An 18,607-nucleotide genomic window follows, 5' to 3' on the forward strand; every position below is an offset into this window, starting at 1 on the left:
ATCATCTGTTACTTACGGTACCCTCTTTCAACCCGTTTCAAATAAACTTTTGACCCCACATGTCCAGGAATTATAATTAAGTAGATTGGAACGATTTTCGTATTGATCTCGCTAGGGACCTTGGCCCACCTCTTGACCCCAACAAAACTCATACTAACCCAGAAATAGATTCCCATGTTGACGATCTTTCCTTTCCCTTTTCCAACACTCTTGATAAGTACGCAGCTTATAGAAAAGCCTCCTACTTCAAGTCTCACAACAAACGCTATCTCTTTGCAGGGATCGCAATAAGTTACTCGAACGCTGCAACTATGACTACCGGCACACCTCTCAGGCTATCAACCTTATTTCCAGAGAAATTGCCTTCTTGATTAGGAAAGAGTTGAACGCACCCTACCGTTCCAAACTTTTAGCACCCAAACCGGATCTGCAAGTTCACAAAACTATTAACCGCCTTTAGGGAAACGCCTGTCCTTTGACTCTAACCTGAAATCCCTCTCTTTCAACAATTACCTTGCCCATTCGACTGAAGACAAAATCAGAGCGACTACTGCTTTCTTTGCACAAATGTTTAACCCTAAAGCTTCATCTGACCCTACATTCACTCGTCATGTCTCCGACTCGGTAGGCTCCAGACTTAACACTGTTCTCCAACGACAATCCTTCTAACTCTCCTTTCAAGGGCCCATTTTCATCCTACTACACTACTCCTGATGAAGTAATGTCCATCATCACTAACATCAACAACAAAAAAACCTCGGACCCTGACAGTATTTGAAACCACCCTTTGCAAATGTGTCTCGACCATAGGTCGACACTTGATTATCATCTTTAACGATTGTATCGACAACGTTTACTTTCCTCCCTCTTGGAAATGCACTCATCTTATCCTCATCGCTAAGAAAAGATGCAAGGGAGACCTCAAGGACTTCAGGCCAATATTCATCATTTCCAATGTTGGTAAAATCTTGAGCGTCTAATGCTACTTGGCCTAATCAGGTTTTGTCCACCTTCCATACCATTTAATCAATTCGGATTCAAACAAACTCACCCAATGGAACACTCCAATTTAGAAAATAGACTGCACGGTAGAATGTTCCATAGACCTGGAGAAAGTATTTGGGACGGTCTGGACCGAGGGCCTTATCTCAATCAACCCCAACTGTCCACTTGCTCTTTTCCGATTCATTGCGGACTTCCTCAGAAGCGGAGTAGAGTGGGCAAGAGCGCAGACGCCAAGCAACATACGGAGGAAATTGTACAGCAACCGTCAGCCGGCGGGCCACGTACTGCGAAGCCCTTAAGCGATGTGGCCAGGAGTCACTTACGTGTGGCGCTGGCGGATGGCAATTCTGCTAGCGGCAAACTAACGCTGGAGGTGTGGACCAGTGTTGAGGCTAGGCTGTCGGGCATGGTCTATGAACATCTCGTGGAAACCGGAGGCAAACACCCGGGACTCACTCCCCACTTTGATTCATCTCAGGTGGTCCGTGGGTTCCACGTAATAGCTTGCATGGACCAGTTCTCTAAGGACTTTCTCGGCTCGTGCGTCGCTAAGATCAACGACGCTTGGGAGGGCGTTAAGCTCAAGATTATCCCTTACGACGAGATTCCCAGGAGACCGGTCGCTCGCATTTGGTTGCCGAAGATCCGCATGGAGAAGGACAAGCTGGTCCATTTCCTGCACCTTCACAACCCCGGGATTCCCATGGACGACTGGGTTGTTATAAAGGAGAAGGAACCTCAGATAAACAGCCAGCCCGTACTACTCCGCATAAACGAGGAGTGCCTGGAGGCACTGAAAAAGACTGATTATAAGGTGTAGTTAGGAGTCAGGAATGCCAAAGTAAAAGTGTTCCGCTCTGCAAAACCGGACGACGACCTTGACCCAATCGACGCCGCCAACGAGCTGTTGGAGGAAATGACGATCGACGGTCCGACGGGGGCTGACGAACCCCCCACGCAGGCAGATCATGCTGAGGGTAACGCAGATAAATCTGCAGCACTCGAAGTGTGCCTCGGCTAATCTGCTCGTCTTCCTCTTAGAGGAAGACATCGACATCGCATTAATACAGGAGCCCTGGGTCGGAAGCGACCGAACCATCAAAGGGCTCCAAAGCAAATATTTTAATTTATTCCACAGCACAGGAGACGCTGATCAGGCTAAACCTAGAGCATGTATTCTTGAGAGGAACAGTCTGCACGCTTTCCTGTGCCCGGACCTGAGTTCCAGTGACCTAGTTGTGGTCAAGCTGGAGCAGGTGGGGGCAGAGAACGTGTATATTTCCTCGGCGTACATGGCTCACGACCGGTCAGCTCCGCCAGAAGAACTACAACATCTGACGAACACCATAACAGCAAAGAAAGCCAACCTGCTGATAGGCTGCGACGCAAATGCAAGGCATACGCTTTGGGGCAGCTCTGAAATCAACGAAAGAGGTGAGTCATTCTTTGATTTTATTATTACTTCAAATCTATCGGTGTGTAACAGGGGCAGTACACCAACCTTTCATTTCCCCTGCTCGGAGAACTGTGACGGTTGGGAGGAGGTCCTTGATATCACCCTAATAACCGACAACGGGATTCTTAGGGTGGAGGACTGGAGAGTGTCTGACCAGAGATCCTTCTCTGACCACAGTTGGATACTCTTCAGTCTAGATCTCACCGCAGAGGTCTCCAAGCCCTTTAGAGACCCCAGGAGGATCGACTGGAGAAAGTTTGGTCAGGTAATTAAGAACAAACTCTCCGGTGCGCAAATTGGTAGGATTGGCACGGCAGACGAACTGGAGTCAAAGGTCGGGGCGCTGGAGAATGCTTTTGATACCGCCTTCAAAGTCTCGTGCCCTGCTAAGTACAGCAAAAAGACCCTGCCACCGTGGTGGAACGAACATCTCTCTAGTCTCAGGAAGCTGACCAGAGAAATCTTCAACATCTGCTACAGGCAAAAATACTGGCAGCCATACAAGGACTGTCTAAAGAAGTACAAATCGGCCATCAGGACCGCCAAGAGGCGGTCTTGGCTAGACTATTGTCAGAACATTGAAAGCACTAGTGAATCCGCGAGGCTCAATAAGATTCTGTCCAAGGAACATAAGAGTCCATCCTTCCTTAAAAAGTCGGAAGGCTCCTGGACGGAATCTTCTAGTGAAACCTTGGAGCTGCTGGTGCAAACGCACTTTCCCTCCAGCGAGGAAGACTGTGAGTCAGAACCTCGCTTGGAGGGTTTGCGGCAACCCCAGCTGTGCGAGACTATCAAATCGATAATTACCGGGGATAGGATCGGCTGGGCCATAAACAGCTTCTCCGCATACAAATCTCCGGGCCCAGATGGCATAATGCCAGTCATGCTACAGAAGCAGCAGGAAAGGGTTATGCCGTGGCTTGTTGAGATTTACCGGAGCTGCATCACTTTAGGATACGTACCGCAGTCCTGGAGGCGCGCACGGGTGGTTTTCATACCGAAAGCGGGCAGGCGCGGTCATGAGTCCGCGAAGGACTTTCGGCCAATCAGCCTGACCTCTTTCGTGCTGAAGACCCTAGAACGCGTCCTGGACATTCACTTAAGGACAATTATGGAGAGAACGCCTTTCTCGAAGTCCCAGCATGCCTACCTCAAAGGAAAATCTACAGAAACCGCCCTCCACGAGGTAATTGGCACGGTTGAGCGGTCGCTGCAGTACAAGCAGTATACCCTTGCTGCCTTCTTGGATATAGAAGGAACTTTCAACAACGTCAGTACCAACGCCATCAAGGAAGCCTTGACCGGTATTGGATTGGAGGAGCATCTCACGCATTGGATTATATCCATGCTGAGTACCAGGATAATCCAGTCGGATCTGGGAGGCAACCACTTGACCAGAGCTGTGAACAGAGGCACGCCCCAGGGTGGTGCTATCTCACCGGTGCTCTGGTTAATAGTAATGGACAAAATTTTACGTACATTAGACAGCAGCGGGGTGAAGGTGGTGGCGTATGCCGACGACTTGGTGATATTAGTATCAGGGATGTTTCTGTCCATTATGAGCGACATCATGGAAGGAGCGTTGCGAAAGGTGTGCCTGTGGGCCGCAAGATGCGGACTCAGCATAAACACAACCAAAACTCAACTGATGCTATGTATTCACCACCAAGACAAGGATATCTGAATTCCATCTACCACGGCTGAATGAACAAAGATTGGTTCTTTCCTCTAATGTGAAGTATCTGGGTGTAATCCTGGATCCTAAGCTAAATTGGAGGTTGAACATAGAACTGAGGGTTAAGAAGGCCTGTATAGCCTTCTATGCCTGTAAGAGAACCTTTGCCAAGAAATAGGGTCTTCGGCCGAGGATGGTTCTCTGGATGTTCACCGCTGTAGTGCGTCCGATCCTGACGTACGGATCTATTATATGGTGGCATGCTTTGAAGAAGAAATACAACAGAACGAAGCTTAATAGGATTCAAAGAACCGCGTGTGCAGGTGCTACGGGGGCTCTGCAGTCTTGCCCGGCAGATGCTCTCAATGTACTCCTGCATCTCCTCCCCCTTGACCTCCACATCAAATATGTTGCAGCGTGCAGTGCCGTCAGACTACGTGAGTCCGGATGCTGGGCAGCGAAGTCCTACGGCCACAGCAACATTCTAGATGAAATACCTCGAGAAATCTGGGCATCCCCCACGGACTATGTCACACGCAAGCTGAACTTCACGAGAAACTTTGCTGTGGACCTTCCAACCAGGGCAAAGTGGAAGACCGGCGGCGTGTTGCAAGACTATGACACGGTATTATTTACGGACGGATCAAAGATGGCCTATGGAGTCGGCGCGGGGGTTTTCTCGAATACACACGGTGTATCCAAGTCGTATGGTCTCCCAGGTTTCACCAGTGTATTCCAGGCGGAAGTACTGGCGATATTGGAAGTCTATCGATGGCTGGAGCGTGATTCGAGCCCCAAGCGTAACATAGCCATTCTGACCGACAGCCAAGCGGCCATCAAGGCCTTGTACTCAACGACGACATCTTCCCGGTTGGTGGGGCAGTGCAGAGACACGCTCAACCATCTGGGCGGCACGCTCAAGATCACTCTCCTCTGGGCTCCCGGGCATAGGAACATAGAAGGGAATGAGCGGGCTGACGGATTGGCCATGCAAGGCTCTGCTCTTGGCAATCCCTCGGGGAACACAGTCGGTGTTCCGCTGGCGGCTGTCGAGGGCCGAGTCTACTCGCACTACCTAGCAGCCGCAGGCCTGAGATGACGAAGGTTTTCAAGCTGTGCCAAATCAAGGAGAATTTGGCCCGCTTATAACATAGCCCGGTCACGAGAGCTCGTGTACCAGACGCGTGCAAATGCATTCAAGATTACGGCGGTCTGCACGGGACACTGGCCCATAGGGGACCATGCCGCTAGGATCGGCTTACCCTACAACTCGCATTGTCGAAGCTGCGGAGAAGGAAGGGAAACCCTTATGCACTTTCTCTGCGATTGCCCGGCTCTGGCTCGAGTCAGGCTGCGGACACTGGGTAAACCATTCTTTGGGGACCTCAGTGAGATTTCTAGTTACAGGGTCGGAGAGCTGCTTTCCTTCGTGAATGCTACGGGCTGGCTCTGAAGATCCGAGCCAGCTGGACTCCGCTTCCCTGTTCCTATAACAACAGTCACGCACTTAGGAGTTTGTGGCATCAAAACGGCGCACCAAAGCGCTAATTGGGCTCCTCGGAGCGGCCACTGATACCTACCTACCTACCTACCTCCTCAGTAACCGCTCGTTTCATTTCAAACTCAATATCTAATGCTGCAGCGATTTCCCATCTTTTCCGGGGTTTCCCCAAGGATCAATCCTTAGCACCAAACTCTTCAACTTCTTCATTCATGACTTCGCTATTTCCGAACCTTTATCTCCTCCCCTTTCTTACTTAGGGATCTTACTTTCAAACAAATTCAAATCTGTTCACCTCTTAGCAATTTAATTCCTTCAATTTCATTAAATGTAGATCAAAATAATTTTCCCAGACAAGAACTTGAAGTGCGCAACTCCCAAAGTTTTCCAATTCAACCAACCCAATTGACAGTTCACCTCTGGCATCCAATTAGACGTGTTCGCATCTTTCAGATAAGAAGAAGAACACGGTTTATTGCATTGTAATTTTCGTGTCATTTTCGAGTTGCTCTTTGTTGAAAGTTTCCGAATATTTTAATAAAAATGACCACAGGCATCGCTGGAGATGTTTCGCGTGAGAAGGCGCTCATGGATTACAGGAAAAAATTGTTGGAGCACAAAGAAATTGAGTCCCGTTTGAAAGAAAGTGAGTATAACCTGCCTGGATTCGGCAAGTCATTTGTGACAAACATACAAATTGGCGACAAATAACATGGAAATTTCTCTATCGTCGTGTCACCGGGATCTGTTTTGAATTGACTTCGATTCACAGTTGGATTCTTTGTTTTCAGAGCGTGAGGAGCTGAAAGAGCTCACGAAACAATACGACAAATCGGAGAATGACCTGAAGGCTCTGCAAAGTGTTGGCCAAATCGTAGGAGAAGTCCTCAAGCAGCTTACCGAAGACAAATGTAAGGGTTTCGGCCTTATCTGCAATACTTTCACAAGTAAATATGTTCATTCTCCGCAGTTATTGTAAAAGCGACCAACGGTCCACGGTATGTCGTCGGATGCCGCAGACAACTCGACAAAACTAAACTGAAGTCCGGCACTCGCGTCGCCCTGGACATGACCACGCTCACCATAATGCGCTATCTGCCACGGGAGGTTGATCCTCTCGTCTACAACATGTCCCATGAAGACCCAGGCGAGGTGAAGTACTCGGCAATCGGCGGTTTGTCGGAACAGATTCGTGAGCTCCGAGAAGTGATTGAGCTGCCTCTAATGAATCCTGAACTGTTCCTGCGTGTCGGTATCACACCGCCGAAAGGATGTCTTCTGTACGGACCACCGGGAACCGGCAAAACGCTCCTGGCTCGTGCCGTTGCCTCGCAGCTCGACGCGAATTTCCTCAAGGTCGTCTCCAGTGCGATCGTCGACAAGTACATAGGCGAGAGCGCACGTCTGATCCGGGAAATGTTCAACTACGCAAGAGATCACCAGCCCTGCATCATCTTCATGGACGAAATCGATGCTATTGGTGGCAGGAGATTCTCAGAGGGCACCTCGGCGGATCGTGAAATCCAGCGGACGCTGATGGAGCTGCTGAACCAGATGGACGGCTTCGACTCCCTGGGTCAGGTCAAGATGATAATGGCCACGAACCGACCCGACACTTTGGATCCCGCCCTGTTGCGCCCCGGTCGCTTGGACAGGAAAATTGAAATTCCGCTGCCAAACGAACAAGCTCGGTAAGTCGACTCATCACCTTTCATCAAGGGAAAGTTTAATTCGATTCATTCCAGTTTGGAAATTCTCAAAATCCACGCCGGGCCGATAGCCAAGCACGGCGACATCGACTACGAGGCCATCGTGAAGCTGTCGGACAACTTCAACGGAGCCGATCTTAGGAATGTTTGCACCGAGGCCGGTCTGTTCGCAATCAGGTAACTTACCCTTTCCTACCTCACTTTGTCCAGCCTCAGAACTCCTCGTTTCAGAGCCGAACGGGAGTACGTGATCCAGGAAGACTTCATGAAGGCCGTGCGGAAAGTGGCGGACAACAAGAAACTGGAAAGCAAACTGGACTACAAACCCGTGTAACCGCCAACGAGAAACAATGCGTGTGGGAGTGTCTTGCGATTTATTCTTTATATACATGATCAGTTTTTTTGCTTACGAAAACTACATTAAACTTAGTTACACCGAACTGAAGTGTTCTTATTGAGCTTCTCGTCGATGCGCCGCTTCTTCCGCTCCAAGTACTCGGAGACGTTGTCGAACTTCTTCTTAAACCAACCGGAAACGTCCTCCATTTCAGTGATTTGCTCCTCCCCGAACACCTGATCAATTACTTCGTTCAGCTTCGTTGTGTCCTGCGTTGAATAATCCCCGCTTTCGCACTTAACCCGTTGCAATCGCAGTCGCCCGTCCACGGAGGTTGTCAAGAATAAATCATCGTCACGGAACTCGAGGTCAGTCACGATTTGTCCGGGGAATGAATGCGAGGACCGAAGACTCGATTCGAAGCCCTCCGTGCTCTGCTGCAACTTGTAAATGAAAATGCTCTCGTCTGGTTGGTATACAAGGACCGCGACGTGCGAAACCGATTCCTCTACCTGCCGCACAGCGAGCTTAATCCCTGGGGCAGGGATCGACACCTGATGAAGTTGCTTCCCTGCTCGAAAGTCCCAGATTCTCATCGACTTGTCGCCTGAGAGCGACACAACCATCTTATTGGGTTGAGAAGGCAACAAATTTATGGACGAAACGTACTCAGTGTGCCCGAGGCAAAAACATTCGATTTCATGCGTGGCTGGGAAGTTAGTAACGCGGATTTTCTCATCTCGATCCGCAGTTAAGACCGCGTCCTGTGCTGGCGTGAATCGCACGTCCAAGACCATGCTCAAGTGTCCAAACAGCCACTTGCCGGGCGCCTTATAATCTAGGCAGTCGTAAAGGTAGCAATCGCCGGTCTTATCGCTGAGCAGGACTTTACTTGAGTCATTTGAAAAAGTGATGGCACTTGAGGCTCGCGAAATTCGACGAGCCGACAGCAAACCCAATTCGGTGGCGTGGATTTTGTAGAGGAGCAGGAGCTTATTGCCGGTCGTTGTGATCGCTAGGTACTCCCCGTTGGGAGATGCCTGCACGTGTTGAATTCCTTTGAGAGGTTCCTTGTTACTTGGCGGGTTGGGATTTTCACTGGCTTCGGGACCCACTGGATTCAAATCTATTTCAGGAACGATGTCGGGTTCGATTGTAAGCGATTTCGTTATTTGATGCTTAACTGGGTCCAGAAATATCACTTTCTTGTTTAGCGAAATTAAAATTTCACTGCCAACGACGGTTAAGGACATATTTACTGCTGACTGGTATCCCCGGCGAATCCTACAACGGAGCGAACGTAAACTTGAGAACTGTCATGAATTCTGACAATTTGACACGTGCTGTTTCTTCTTCTTGATCCAGGGAGAGGCTTCACGGAATGGGATATAAATGCCACTAATTATTTGAACCTGGCGAAGCTAACGACAATTAGTTATTTGTATTCTTTCTAGGTTTTAGGAGTAATTTCTTCCCCTTTTCTATATGCAGACTATTTAGAGCCTTTCTTTTATCACATATGTTTGAAAATACTGCAAAATTTGAAGCAATTTTAAAATGTTAAGTGATTTCGTTTTAATTCAAAAGTTGGGTCATGTCTGTTGTGTCGGACATGGACGACAATGGGTTCCGCAAGTCTCAAGGCATTCGAACCATTTATTTGTAAAACAAAACCTTATTAAAATCGGTTCAATGTCTGTCTCTCTGTCGGTCAGAGTTCGCTTTTGTCCGCCTAAGCGAATGGTTCGTTCTGCCGATTGCTCTCGCCTGTGTACGGATCGGGCTTTCGTGCTGTTGCCAAGCTTACGAACATCGTTATTCAGTTGTTTAGCCGTGTTTGCTTAATGGCTTTATTTAACGGTAAAACAGTGCCAGTTAAAGTTTTAATACACGTGACTTCTCGATAATAAAGTGAAGCCGGTACAAGCCTCGCCCTCCTTTCTCGAGGGACACGAAACTACAGCGTGTAAAGGACGCTGAACCAACTTACATTGTCGCGGCCCATGGACTGGGCAATTCTAATATCACCACACAACTCCTCCATTCGGCCGAAGAAATGATTAGTGACGACTGCCCTGCCATAACCGTCGACGACGACCAGAGCTTCCTTCCTGGGGACAAGCCCGACACTCGGATTGATGAAGTAAATTACTGTGTCAATTATATCCAAGGTTCCCAAGACGAATTCAAACTTGCTTCAGGTAAGTCTGTCTTCAAACGAAAACAAACGGATTCGGGGTGAGGCCTCAGAAAATAAAAACCGCGTTTATCTTCTCTCTGACAACGAGCATCCCCCGGAAGCGACGCACGCACGTCGCGGAACTTCGAAATCAACAATTAAAGTTATAGCGGGGCATTTTGAAGGAGGATTCAACAAGGATTACGCAAATTTTACTGTAACGACATTTAGCTACATAATTTCATTATAAGTTTGATTGCAACGAACTGCCCTTGTTATTTTTTTGGCTGCAGGAAGGGTCTCAACTGATTTTCGAAAGGAGTAGAAACAAGTCAGGCCGCAATTTCAAGAAGAGATCCTCTAATGGTTTGGGAAGCTCCTGAAAAGACTCGAAAGTGGACACGGCCAACCCACCGTTAGTCAAAGATAAGAATAGAATTAGCTTTCTTCCTCCGATTTTTTGTATGGATTGACAACCAGGGCACTGGGCACTTGTAATCAAAAACATAGACAAAAATGCTATATTTGAAATTACCAACCTACCGGCCGACAGGTTCAAAGTCCGGCCCACTTGTCCCAATATCCATAGGAGACTAATACATTTAATTAAGATCACCAAATTGGAAGGGCATTCCTTCACGTTAAAAGAGGAGGGGAGGCCAACACTCATCCTCAGAAGAATCTCCCCCCATGAGTTCACTCCCGAAGACGTGGCTTCGGAAATCAAGGAGCTAACGCAGATCACACCTGTCCGAATAACCAGGCTTTCCACCCCGTGGTCACGAGCCAATAACACTAATCTGAGCCTCTTCCATGTGACTTTCAACTCTGACGAAGCGGCCAATATAGTCAAAAAAAAAATATCCTCCTGTATCAACGGATTAGCTGGGAGAAGCCCCCAAAAGGGGACGTCATCCTATGTTTCAATTGCCAACAATTTGGCCACGTATCCTCAAACTGCGGATACGACCCCCGATGCGTGAAGTGCACGGACCCACACGCCTCCAGGGACTGCCTCCGTTCGAATGTAGAAGACAACACCGAAAAGAAGTCGGCGGCACCCCTCAAATGTGCAAACTGTGGTCAACTGGGTCACCCTGCCAACTTCTCTAAGTGCCCCCGTAGGCTGGAATCTATCCAGCGCAAAGAAAGAGCGAAAAGCATCCCGCACTCTCGATCTGCTTCGTTCCTCCTCCACCTTGACAGACCCCGTCTGGTCGTGTCTCCCAGCCTAACACTCTGCCTCATACCAACTGGACCGCCCCTCCCTCACTGACCTCGTCTTTCGCCGCAGTAGCTAGGGGTCGAGCAAGACTCGAAACCCTTAGCCCTTTATCGCCCCCACATTCTTCTATTCACAGGGACTTCTTCATGGAAGCCAGGACCCTATTCAATATGTCTTTCCCCTCGCTGTGGAACACAATCTCCGACTTCTATCACAACTATCTCCGTCTCTTCCCTGAAGACAAACCCGAAGCGTACCTACAAATCCTCTTCAAATTGCTAGACAACCAAAATGAAGGTGCTCACACTCAACACTAATTCGCTCATTTGTAACGACGAACGTTTCGCTCTCCACAAGCTCTTAGAGGATTCCAATCCTAATCTCGCTCTCCTAAACGAAACCAGACTGCGGGAAGCCTCCAACGTAAAATTACATGCTCCCGGTTACAGTACTTTCCGTAACGACGCGGGTAGAGGCACAGTCATACTAGTCAAAGCGGGACTAAGGGCAAATAGTATCCCATCGGCTGCATTGGCGTCAAACTGCCTGTTAGCAGTGGTCAGACTTCCTGTCAGGGGTGGTGGCACCCTCCGAGTCCTAATCGGCTCTCTCTACTTCCCGGGCGGCACAGGTCGTCACCTCACTCCCACTCTGGATGAACTCTGGGAAATTGCGACGAGTTTCGATGCCTTCATCCTCGGCGGTGACTTCAAGGCGAGGCGCGTATCTTGGGGCGACTCAGTTAACAACGAAAATGGCAAAGTGCTCTTCGATTGGTTCCAGTCAGGCTCATTCCTTAGCGTGGACATCGTTAACGCGGGAGTGCCATCTTTTCCTCGTGGACCCTCTTTCCTGGACGGCTTTATAATCTCGTCCAATCTCTCAGTATGTGTCACTAGCTGCTCCTCTCTAGCAGCCCACTCGGACCATCATGCCCTCAGCCTCTCTCTACATCTACAGCAAAGTCTCCCTTCACTCCACCATCCGCATAAATGCAGATCCTTCAATCTGACAAACTGGGACGATTTCCAACGCGACTTAGCCAGTACGCTGGGTCCTCCCCTGGACAAATCGCGCATCCACTCTAATGTTGAGCTAGATACATACATCCGGAAAGTCAACTCTGCCTTGGAAACTACAATTGACAAACACGCTCCAGTTAAAGAACCTGCTTACTACAAATACGGGCACCTTTCCCCCTCAACCCTCCTCTTAGTCCGCGATAGAAACAGACCACTGCAGCGCAGGAAACGATTATTTTACCGGTTACGGAACAGATGCAATGCTGATTATCGGGTCCACTCCGAGATCATCAAAGACTTGTCCAGTAAAATCAATGGAGCTATTCGGTCCGAACTGAATGCATCTTACAAGAAACTCCTCAAATCCCTCAAACCTGACCCACAAGTTTTCTCAATAATTGATCGATTGACTGGAAGAAAAAAATCTTTTATTAACGTCAACCACATCCCGATAAAAATAGGTAACCTGGAAGGGTCGTAGCTTTGCCCCTTTTCCCCCAGCTGCCTGGCTGATATAGTCAGAACAGGCCCGTCCGCCTCCTTCTTTGCCTCCCTAGAAGAAGTCGAACTCCCGGTCCAACAATAAAAAATCTTCGGGCCCCGACGGCATCTCTAACTTTGTCCTGCGGAAGGATGCGCCTACCATCAGTGAACGTCTCGCCACAACGCCCCCCCCTGAACAACGGTCACTTCATGGTATCATGGAAATCAGCCCTATAGGATACGATAGGTATACCTTAAGAAGGGGTGCTCGGGTGATCTCAAACATATGAGGCCTATCTCTCTTCTTTCCAGTATTGGAAAAATCTTCGAACGTATCCTAGCAAAGCACCTCAATAGACACTACTCCCCTATCATTCCACTTAATCAATTTGGCTTCGAAAACATCAGATCCACCGAGCAGGCAAGACCATATCCTCAATTACCTGGAAAATAGGCATTGCACCGCAGCCTGCGCCTTAGACGTCGAAGAGGCATTTGATTCAGTTTGGAAATAGGGCTCGCTCTACAAACTAGTTCAGTCCAATTGCCCTCTCCTCTTAGTCAGAATCCTCGGAAACTTCATCTCCAAGCCCCTTCTCCTGGTTACGGTTCCTTCCTGGAAGAAGGGCTTCAGTCGAGCCAAGGAAACCCATTTGTCCGGACGCCCGACTTTGAGACTATAATGATGCTGACTTCGCTTGAAGACTTCGAAGGGGCCCTCGTAAGGTGCCTGCAGCGCCTTCTGACGGGCGTCCGTCCTTATTAGGACATGCCTAGAATTCGAAATCACTGGGCACCTTAGCTCAGGTTTTCGCATTGTTAGCGGGTGATGATGACTTTAGCTTTGACGGTCTGACCGGTAGCTTTGAATCCCAACCTGATGTCAAGAAGGTCAAGGTTTTCCCCGCATACCAGCTCTGCGGGACTTGCAGCAAATTTTTCTCGATTCGCATTCCAAGTAGAACGAGTGGCAGGACCTGCGACCAATAGGGGTCGTCTTGGGTCATTATAGCGGCCTCCAGTGTCCTATGCCATCTTTCGAGCATCTCATTGGGCGGCGGTGGTACGCGGTTGTCCGAGGAGTTTGCCCAACTCTGAGAAAAGGCAAGACTTAGACAGAATTCCCTGATCGGTGATTATATTTACCGGCACACCAAAGCGTCGAATCTATTCCCAACAGAGTGTCTGAGGCTACCACGTGAGTCTATCGATGATTGTGAGGCAATACCTAAAACCGTACGAGTCTCGCAAGGGGGCAAATGATGTCAAGGTGGATTGTGTGGAAATGCTTGGTGGACCAAGGGAACACTTCTACCTCCTTTCGATTCGTTGTCCGAATGCTTGGGTACGCCAGATCATGAACAGCATGAAATACTTCCTTTCGGAAATTGGCCGAAATATATGGCCTTGGTCCCTTATCTGGATCTTGACCTCTGCAACACATGACAAAGCGTCAGCAAGCACGTTATCTTTTCCAGTCACGTGCCGAATTTGGCGAGGGGACCTTTCTCGGGTTTTTGTTTCAAAGCAAAAGGGAGTGACTTATGGTCCATGAACATTGTGAACGGTCTGCCTTCAAGGGGAATACCAGAAGTATTTAATTACGAGGTACGTGGCTAATAGCTCACGATCATAGCCACCCCTTTATCCTCGAAATTTTCTTCGAAGGCTGCTTTGCCTTTGGGACGTTTCTAGCGCAGGGAGAAAGCCTTGCTGGCGCTTGGCTTCGGCTACTTCGACTCCGATGCGAAGGTTACATTCACTATGTAAACATCCGTTTTCCTCTAGAGCCTGGATCAGGCATGCTGCATTCGAGTGCCTTGGTATTAAACTATCTCCAAAAAGAATCCCCCCTCCCCGTCCGTGCCTTTCAGGTTTCGGGTCTGGAGAGATAGGAGGATTTGAGGGGACAGATGAGTTCGTAGAAGATGCTCTTCGACGATCTCAATCTGCATGGCCTGGGAGATAAGGGGATTGGGATGGGATAGACATTTGTTGAGGAATTTGAGGGTATGACGGGCTAGGACGACATCGATGCGGGACGTTTGACAGGAGTCGTTGAGGATCTGGTTGGAGATGTATTTGAACCGGTCTTCGTTTTTGTAGATGTTGGAACAGTGGCGTAGGATTCTACGTTCTTTGAGACGGAGTCGTTCGATTTGGGTAGGGGAACTGTCAGACCAGAAGATGAAGCCGAAAATGAGGTAGGGACGAATAAGCTGCTTGTAGCAAAACAGCTTGACTTTCGGAGGTGTTGGGCTGCTGTATTTCAGGATTGGGTAAAGCAATTTGAAGGCACCAGTTGCACGGCTCAGTGCCTTCGTGATATGTGGGAGGTGGGGTAGACGGAAATTCATTGTCACCCCGAGGTAGGTGACTTCCTTTACGGTTGGGATTGCGGCATTGTGGATTTTTAGGGATAGGGTTGATATGTCGCGCCTTATTGTCGGCGTCATCTTTGTGATTCCGCAAAATACGATAATCTCGCATTTTTGCGGATTCAAGGATAGTTTCCAGCTGGTGAAGTACCGGTGGAGCTCGTCCAAATAGGAATTCAAGCGGTCTTCGCCGACTGGGATGTTTCTGGTGGAGATGTATTGGGGATTCGGAATGGATTTGGATGTGAGGTTGGTTTGGATAAGTCTGCGGTGAACAGGGAAAAGAGAGTAGCAAAGAGGACTGATCCCTGAGGGATGCCACCCGGACTTAAATAGGGAGAAGAGATGTGTTCTTGAAGTTGGACTTGGGATTTTCGCCCGTCAAGAAAACTAAGAGTTAGCTTGCAGAGGTGCGAATGGAAATGGAGGACTTCGGAAAGCTTATAAGCGAGTCCGTATTGCTATATGGAGTCGAAAGCCTTCTTTATGTTCAGGAAACAGGCTATGGTCGGCGCGTTCCAGTTCAGGCCTAGAATGACGTCTGATTTGAGCAGGAGGAATGCATTTTCAACCGAGTGTTTGGGCGGGTTAGCGAATTAAAACTGAGAGAGTGAATGATTGGAGTCACAATTCGTCGATGATGACTTTTATGATCCGCTCGAATATCTTGACGGAGGATGAAAGTACCGAGATACGCCTGTAGCTATCGGGATTTAGAGGATTTTGATTCTATTTTTGGATAGGAACTATTCGAACACTCTTCCGGGCGACGTTGATGAGGCAATGGTTGATGATGAAGGACATGATGGGAGCAATACTAGGGGCGCATGAGGGACGATGGAGGGAATTTTATAAAGTCTTACCGATTTTTTGTTTTTGGAACCAGCGATGGACGCCCTATCGGAGTCTGGACTGACAAAGTGGGTGGGGAGGATATTTTCGCACTGAGTTGGGTCGGCGAGAGCTTGGGTGAAAGGGTTTTGTGTAGGTTGGGGAATGAGGAAGGAAGGGTTGGAAAGGAGTTGGGGATTTTTCCGTTTACATTGCTGCCGAAACGTGGTTCACGGAAGTGGAGGGTGCAGTGATGTGCCTAGCGGAAGTGGTGAGCGAGGACGGGGGCGGGGGGGGGGCATGTTTTGAGGTTGGATTGCGATTGTTGGACCGATTTGCCTAAACGCGGGCAGGTTTTCCTGAGTTCCCTGTATGTACCAGGGTTCAGTTTGGTGTTGGAGAGGCGGTTGTGGAGATATTGGGTGTAGAGGATTTTTTCGCGGATGGACCTGTCCAGTTCGCGGATTTCGGAGAGGAGGTGAGAGAATTCCGGAGAGTATCCATTTCTAAATAGTTACCAGCTGAAGGTCCTTTTATACTGGATGTGGGTTAGGATGTCATCGAGGAGGGTGATGAGGTTGCGGTAGTTTAAGGGACGGGATGGGATCAGTTCGTTACATACTTGCTGAATTGCTTCGATGTATTGACGGACCGTTTGGTCAATGGTGTCGTTGGGAACTGTACTGTTGGATGGGAGTAGGAGAGGCTGAAGTTTAGTTTTAAAAGCCAGGTTGATGTGTTTCCAGTTTGCGCGCTGGAAGTCGAGAACTGAAGGTGGGGTGGGCCTAACGACTCTGTCTGGGAGTTTGACGTGAAGGATTATGGCATCATGGTCGCTGATGCCAGGGACTGTTTTGAGGAAGGAAAAGGTTTTTGGGTTGGGAATAATAGTTGGGTTATTGATAATCAGGAAGTGGTCTAGGTAGGAATGGTAGTGTGTTCTATTGAAAGTTGGAAGGACCGGGTTGAAATGGGCTAGGTTGATGGAGGGATTGGAGGAAACGATGGACCTGGTCCTCGTTCTGGTTCGACCGTGCATCGAACCAGGCGTTGAGGTCTCCACCGATAATCAGGGACGATTGTTTTCCTGGAGAACGGTGTTGAGAAGCACAGAGGGACTTGATGTGGAATGGCATCGGCCCTTAATAAGTCAAGATGCCCTGTGGCTAGGTCCTTATTCCAATCATCATCATCAACGGCGCAACAACCGGTATCCGGTCTAGACCTGCCTTAACAAGGAACTCCAGACATCCCGGTTTTGCGCCGAGGTCCACCAATTCGATATCCCTAAAAGCTGTCTGGCGTCCTGACCTTCGCCATCGCTCCACCTTAGGCAGGGTCTGCCTCGTCTTCTTTTTCTACCATAGATATTGCCCTTATAGACTTTCCGGGCTGGATCATCCTCATCCATACGGATTAAGTGACCCGCCCACCGTAACTTATTGAGCCGGATTTTATCCACAACCGGATGGTCATGGTGTCGCTCATAGATTTCGTCCATCCTCATGATGACCTCAAGACGTTTTCGATAGCTAAAAACCATAGCTGTCAGGTCTGAGATGTTGTTGACGTTTCAAAAGCGGCAAAGTTTCGAAATTTCCAGGTTGCTAGGCCATAAATTTCTATCCCTTTTAGTTGCTTTTTACAACAAACAGGAAAGACTTTAAGTGCATTCTTAACTCACTCAACATCCCAGAGGATTAATCCTTCTTAATGCATTGAAATAAAACAAATGTTACTCTCCACACAGAGGAATTTTATTTAATAAACAATTGATTAGCATTCCTAGAACGAAAAAAACCTTGTCTGCGTCCTTTGATCTCGACAATTCCTTACGAGTCCGCCGTCTCTATCTTTTCCGCCTTTTTCGGATCAAATTCAGGAAGCGAGGTCCAAACAAATCCGGTTGCTGGTGATTCAAAGTCCATTGAGGCCGGTGGAGGGAATGGTGTAGTCTTGTCGTGATAGTAATTACTTGGAGCATGCATGACGAATTCCAGGCAGGACAGTTTCCGCGGGCAGTCCTCATCCGGGCCTGCAAAATGAGCGAATATTTTAATGAAAGGACAAGACAATATTACGGTAGATAAGGTCTACCTATTAAGTATGTCGCTGGATCAAACCGTTCATTCGGCGGCGGGCTTACTGCCGTGGGGATCAACCAGGTAATGAACGCAGACTTCTCGCAATACGTGTCCACGAGCAGACCGCGGATCTGAGCGTAGTAAATGTTATCCTTCTTGTCCATTAGCGACACGATATCTCCCACTTGCAGGTAAGATCCCTGAAGGACAAAACACGGAACGATTTTTCATTTGCGTTTTCAATCCTTCACAAAGGACAGATCTTACCTTGTAAAATGTACTTTCGACGGTGTGAGTTGTTGCCGGAACCACAGGCGCCTTGAACGGGGTCTTCTTGAAGATGTAGCGACGACTTCGCCCTTTCGGTATTGGTTTTGCAGGAGCAGAATTCTTTGCTTTATATCTGGTGCTACGCGTGCTCTTCCGCAGTTTCTTTTCCTCGCCATTCCCGTTTGAGTTTTCGTTGTCCGGTTCCAATTCTCCTTTCAGATTGTTTCCGTTCTGCTCGTAGCAATCATGGCATATTTGACCACCTTCTATCGAACGCCACATTGGTGACTCGGTTTTCTCGCATTGAACACATTTTAAAGTAACTTTTTGTGGCATCTCCGGAGCGAAGGAAAACTGTTAACCGGAGGAACTGCGGAAGCACAAAGGACCGTGATTTGTTTGATAATAGAACTTTAGCGCTTTCCTGCAGTTTCGGACAATTTGACAGTCGA

General features: G+C 48.6%; 3 protein-coding genes across 3 annotated transcripts; 1 reads left to right on the top strand and 2 right to left on the bottom strand.

Moving 5' to 3' along the window:
- The first annotated feature begins 6,066 nt into the window (after nt 1–6,066).
- Nucleotides 6,067–7,786, top strand: LOC119657280 (26S proteasome regulatory subunit 10B). Its single transcript, XM_038064124.1, has 5 exons — nt 6,067–6,283; nt 6,429–6,548; nt 6,608–7,328; nt 7,383–7,523; nt 7,578–7,786. Exons 1-5 carry the CDS (start codon nt 6,181–6,183, stop codon nt 7,678–7,680), a joined length of 1,188 nt encoding a protein of 395 aa, XP_037920052.1. The 5' UTR covers nt 6,067–6,180; the 3' UTR covers nt 7,681–7,786.
- On the bottom strand, nt 7,704–9,015 carry LOC119657281 (tRNA (guanine-N(7)-)-methyltransferase non-catalytic subunit wuho). Its single transcript, XM_038064125.1, has one exon. It carries the CDS (start codon nt 8,934–8,936, stop codon nt 7,773–7,775), a length of 1,164 nt encoding a protein of 387 aa, XP_037920053.1. The 5' UTR covers nt 8,937–9,015; the 3' UTR covers nt 7,704–7,772.
- Nucleotides 9,016–17,542: 8,527 nt separating this feature from the next.
- LOC119656716 (GATA zinc finger domain-containing protein 1) lies at nt 17,543–18,601 on the bottom strand. The gene is made up of 3 exons (XM_038063238.1): nt 18,153–18,601; nt 17,899–18,085; nt 17,543–17,836 (listed from the first exon to the last, which is right to left on the bottom strand). The coding sequence occupies exons 1-3, from the start codon at nt 18,489–18,491 to the stop codon at nt 17,634–17,636; spliced, it is 729 nt and encodes a 242-aa protein (XP_037919166.1). The 5' UTR covers nt 18,492–18,601; the 3' UTR covers nt 17,543–17,633.
- Nucleotides 18,602–18,607: the final 6 nt, after the last annotated feature.

This window comes from Hermetia illucens, chromosome 5 (assembly GCF_905115235.1).
Source record: "Hermetia illucens chromosome 5, iHerIll2.2.curated.20191125, whole genome shotgun sequence".
In the NCBI taxonomy this organism is placed as follows: Eukaryota; Metazoa; Arthropoda; class Insecta; order Diptera; family Stratiomyidae; genus Hermetia; species Hermetia illucens.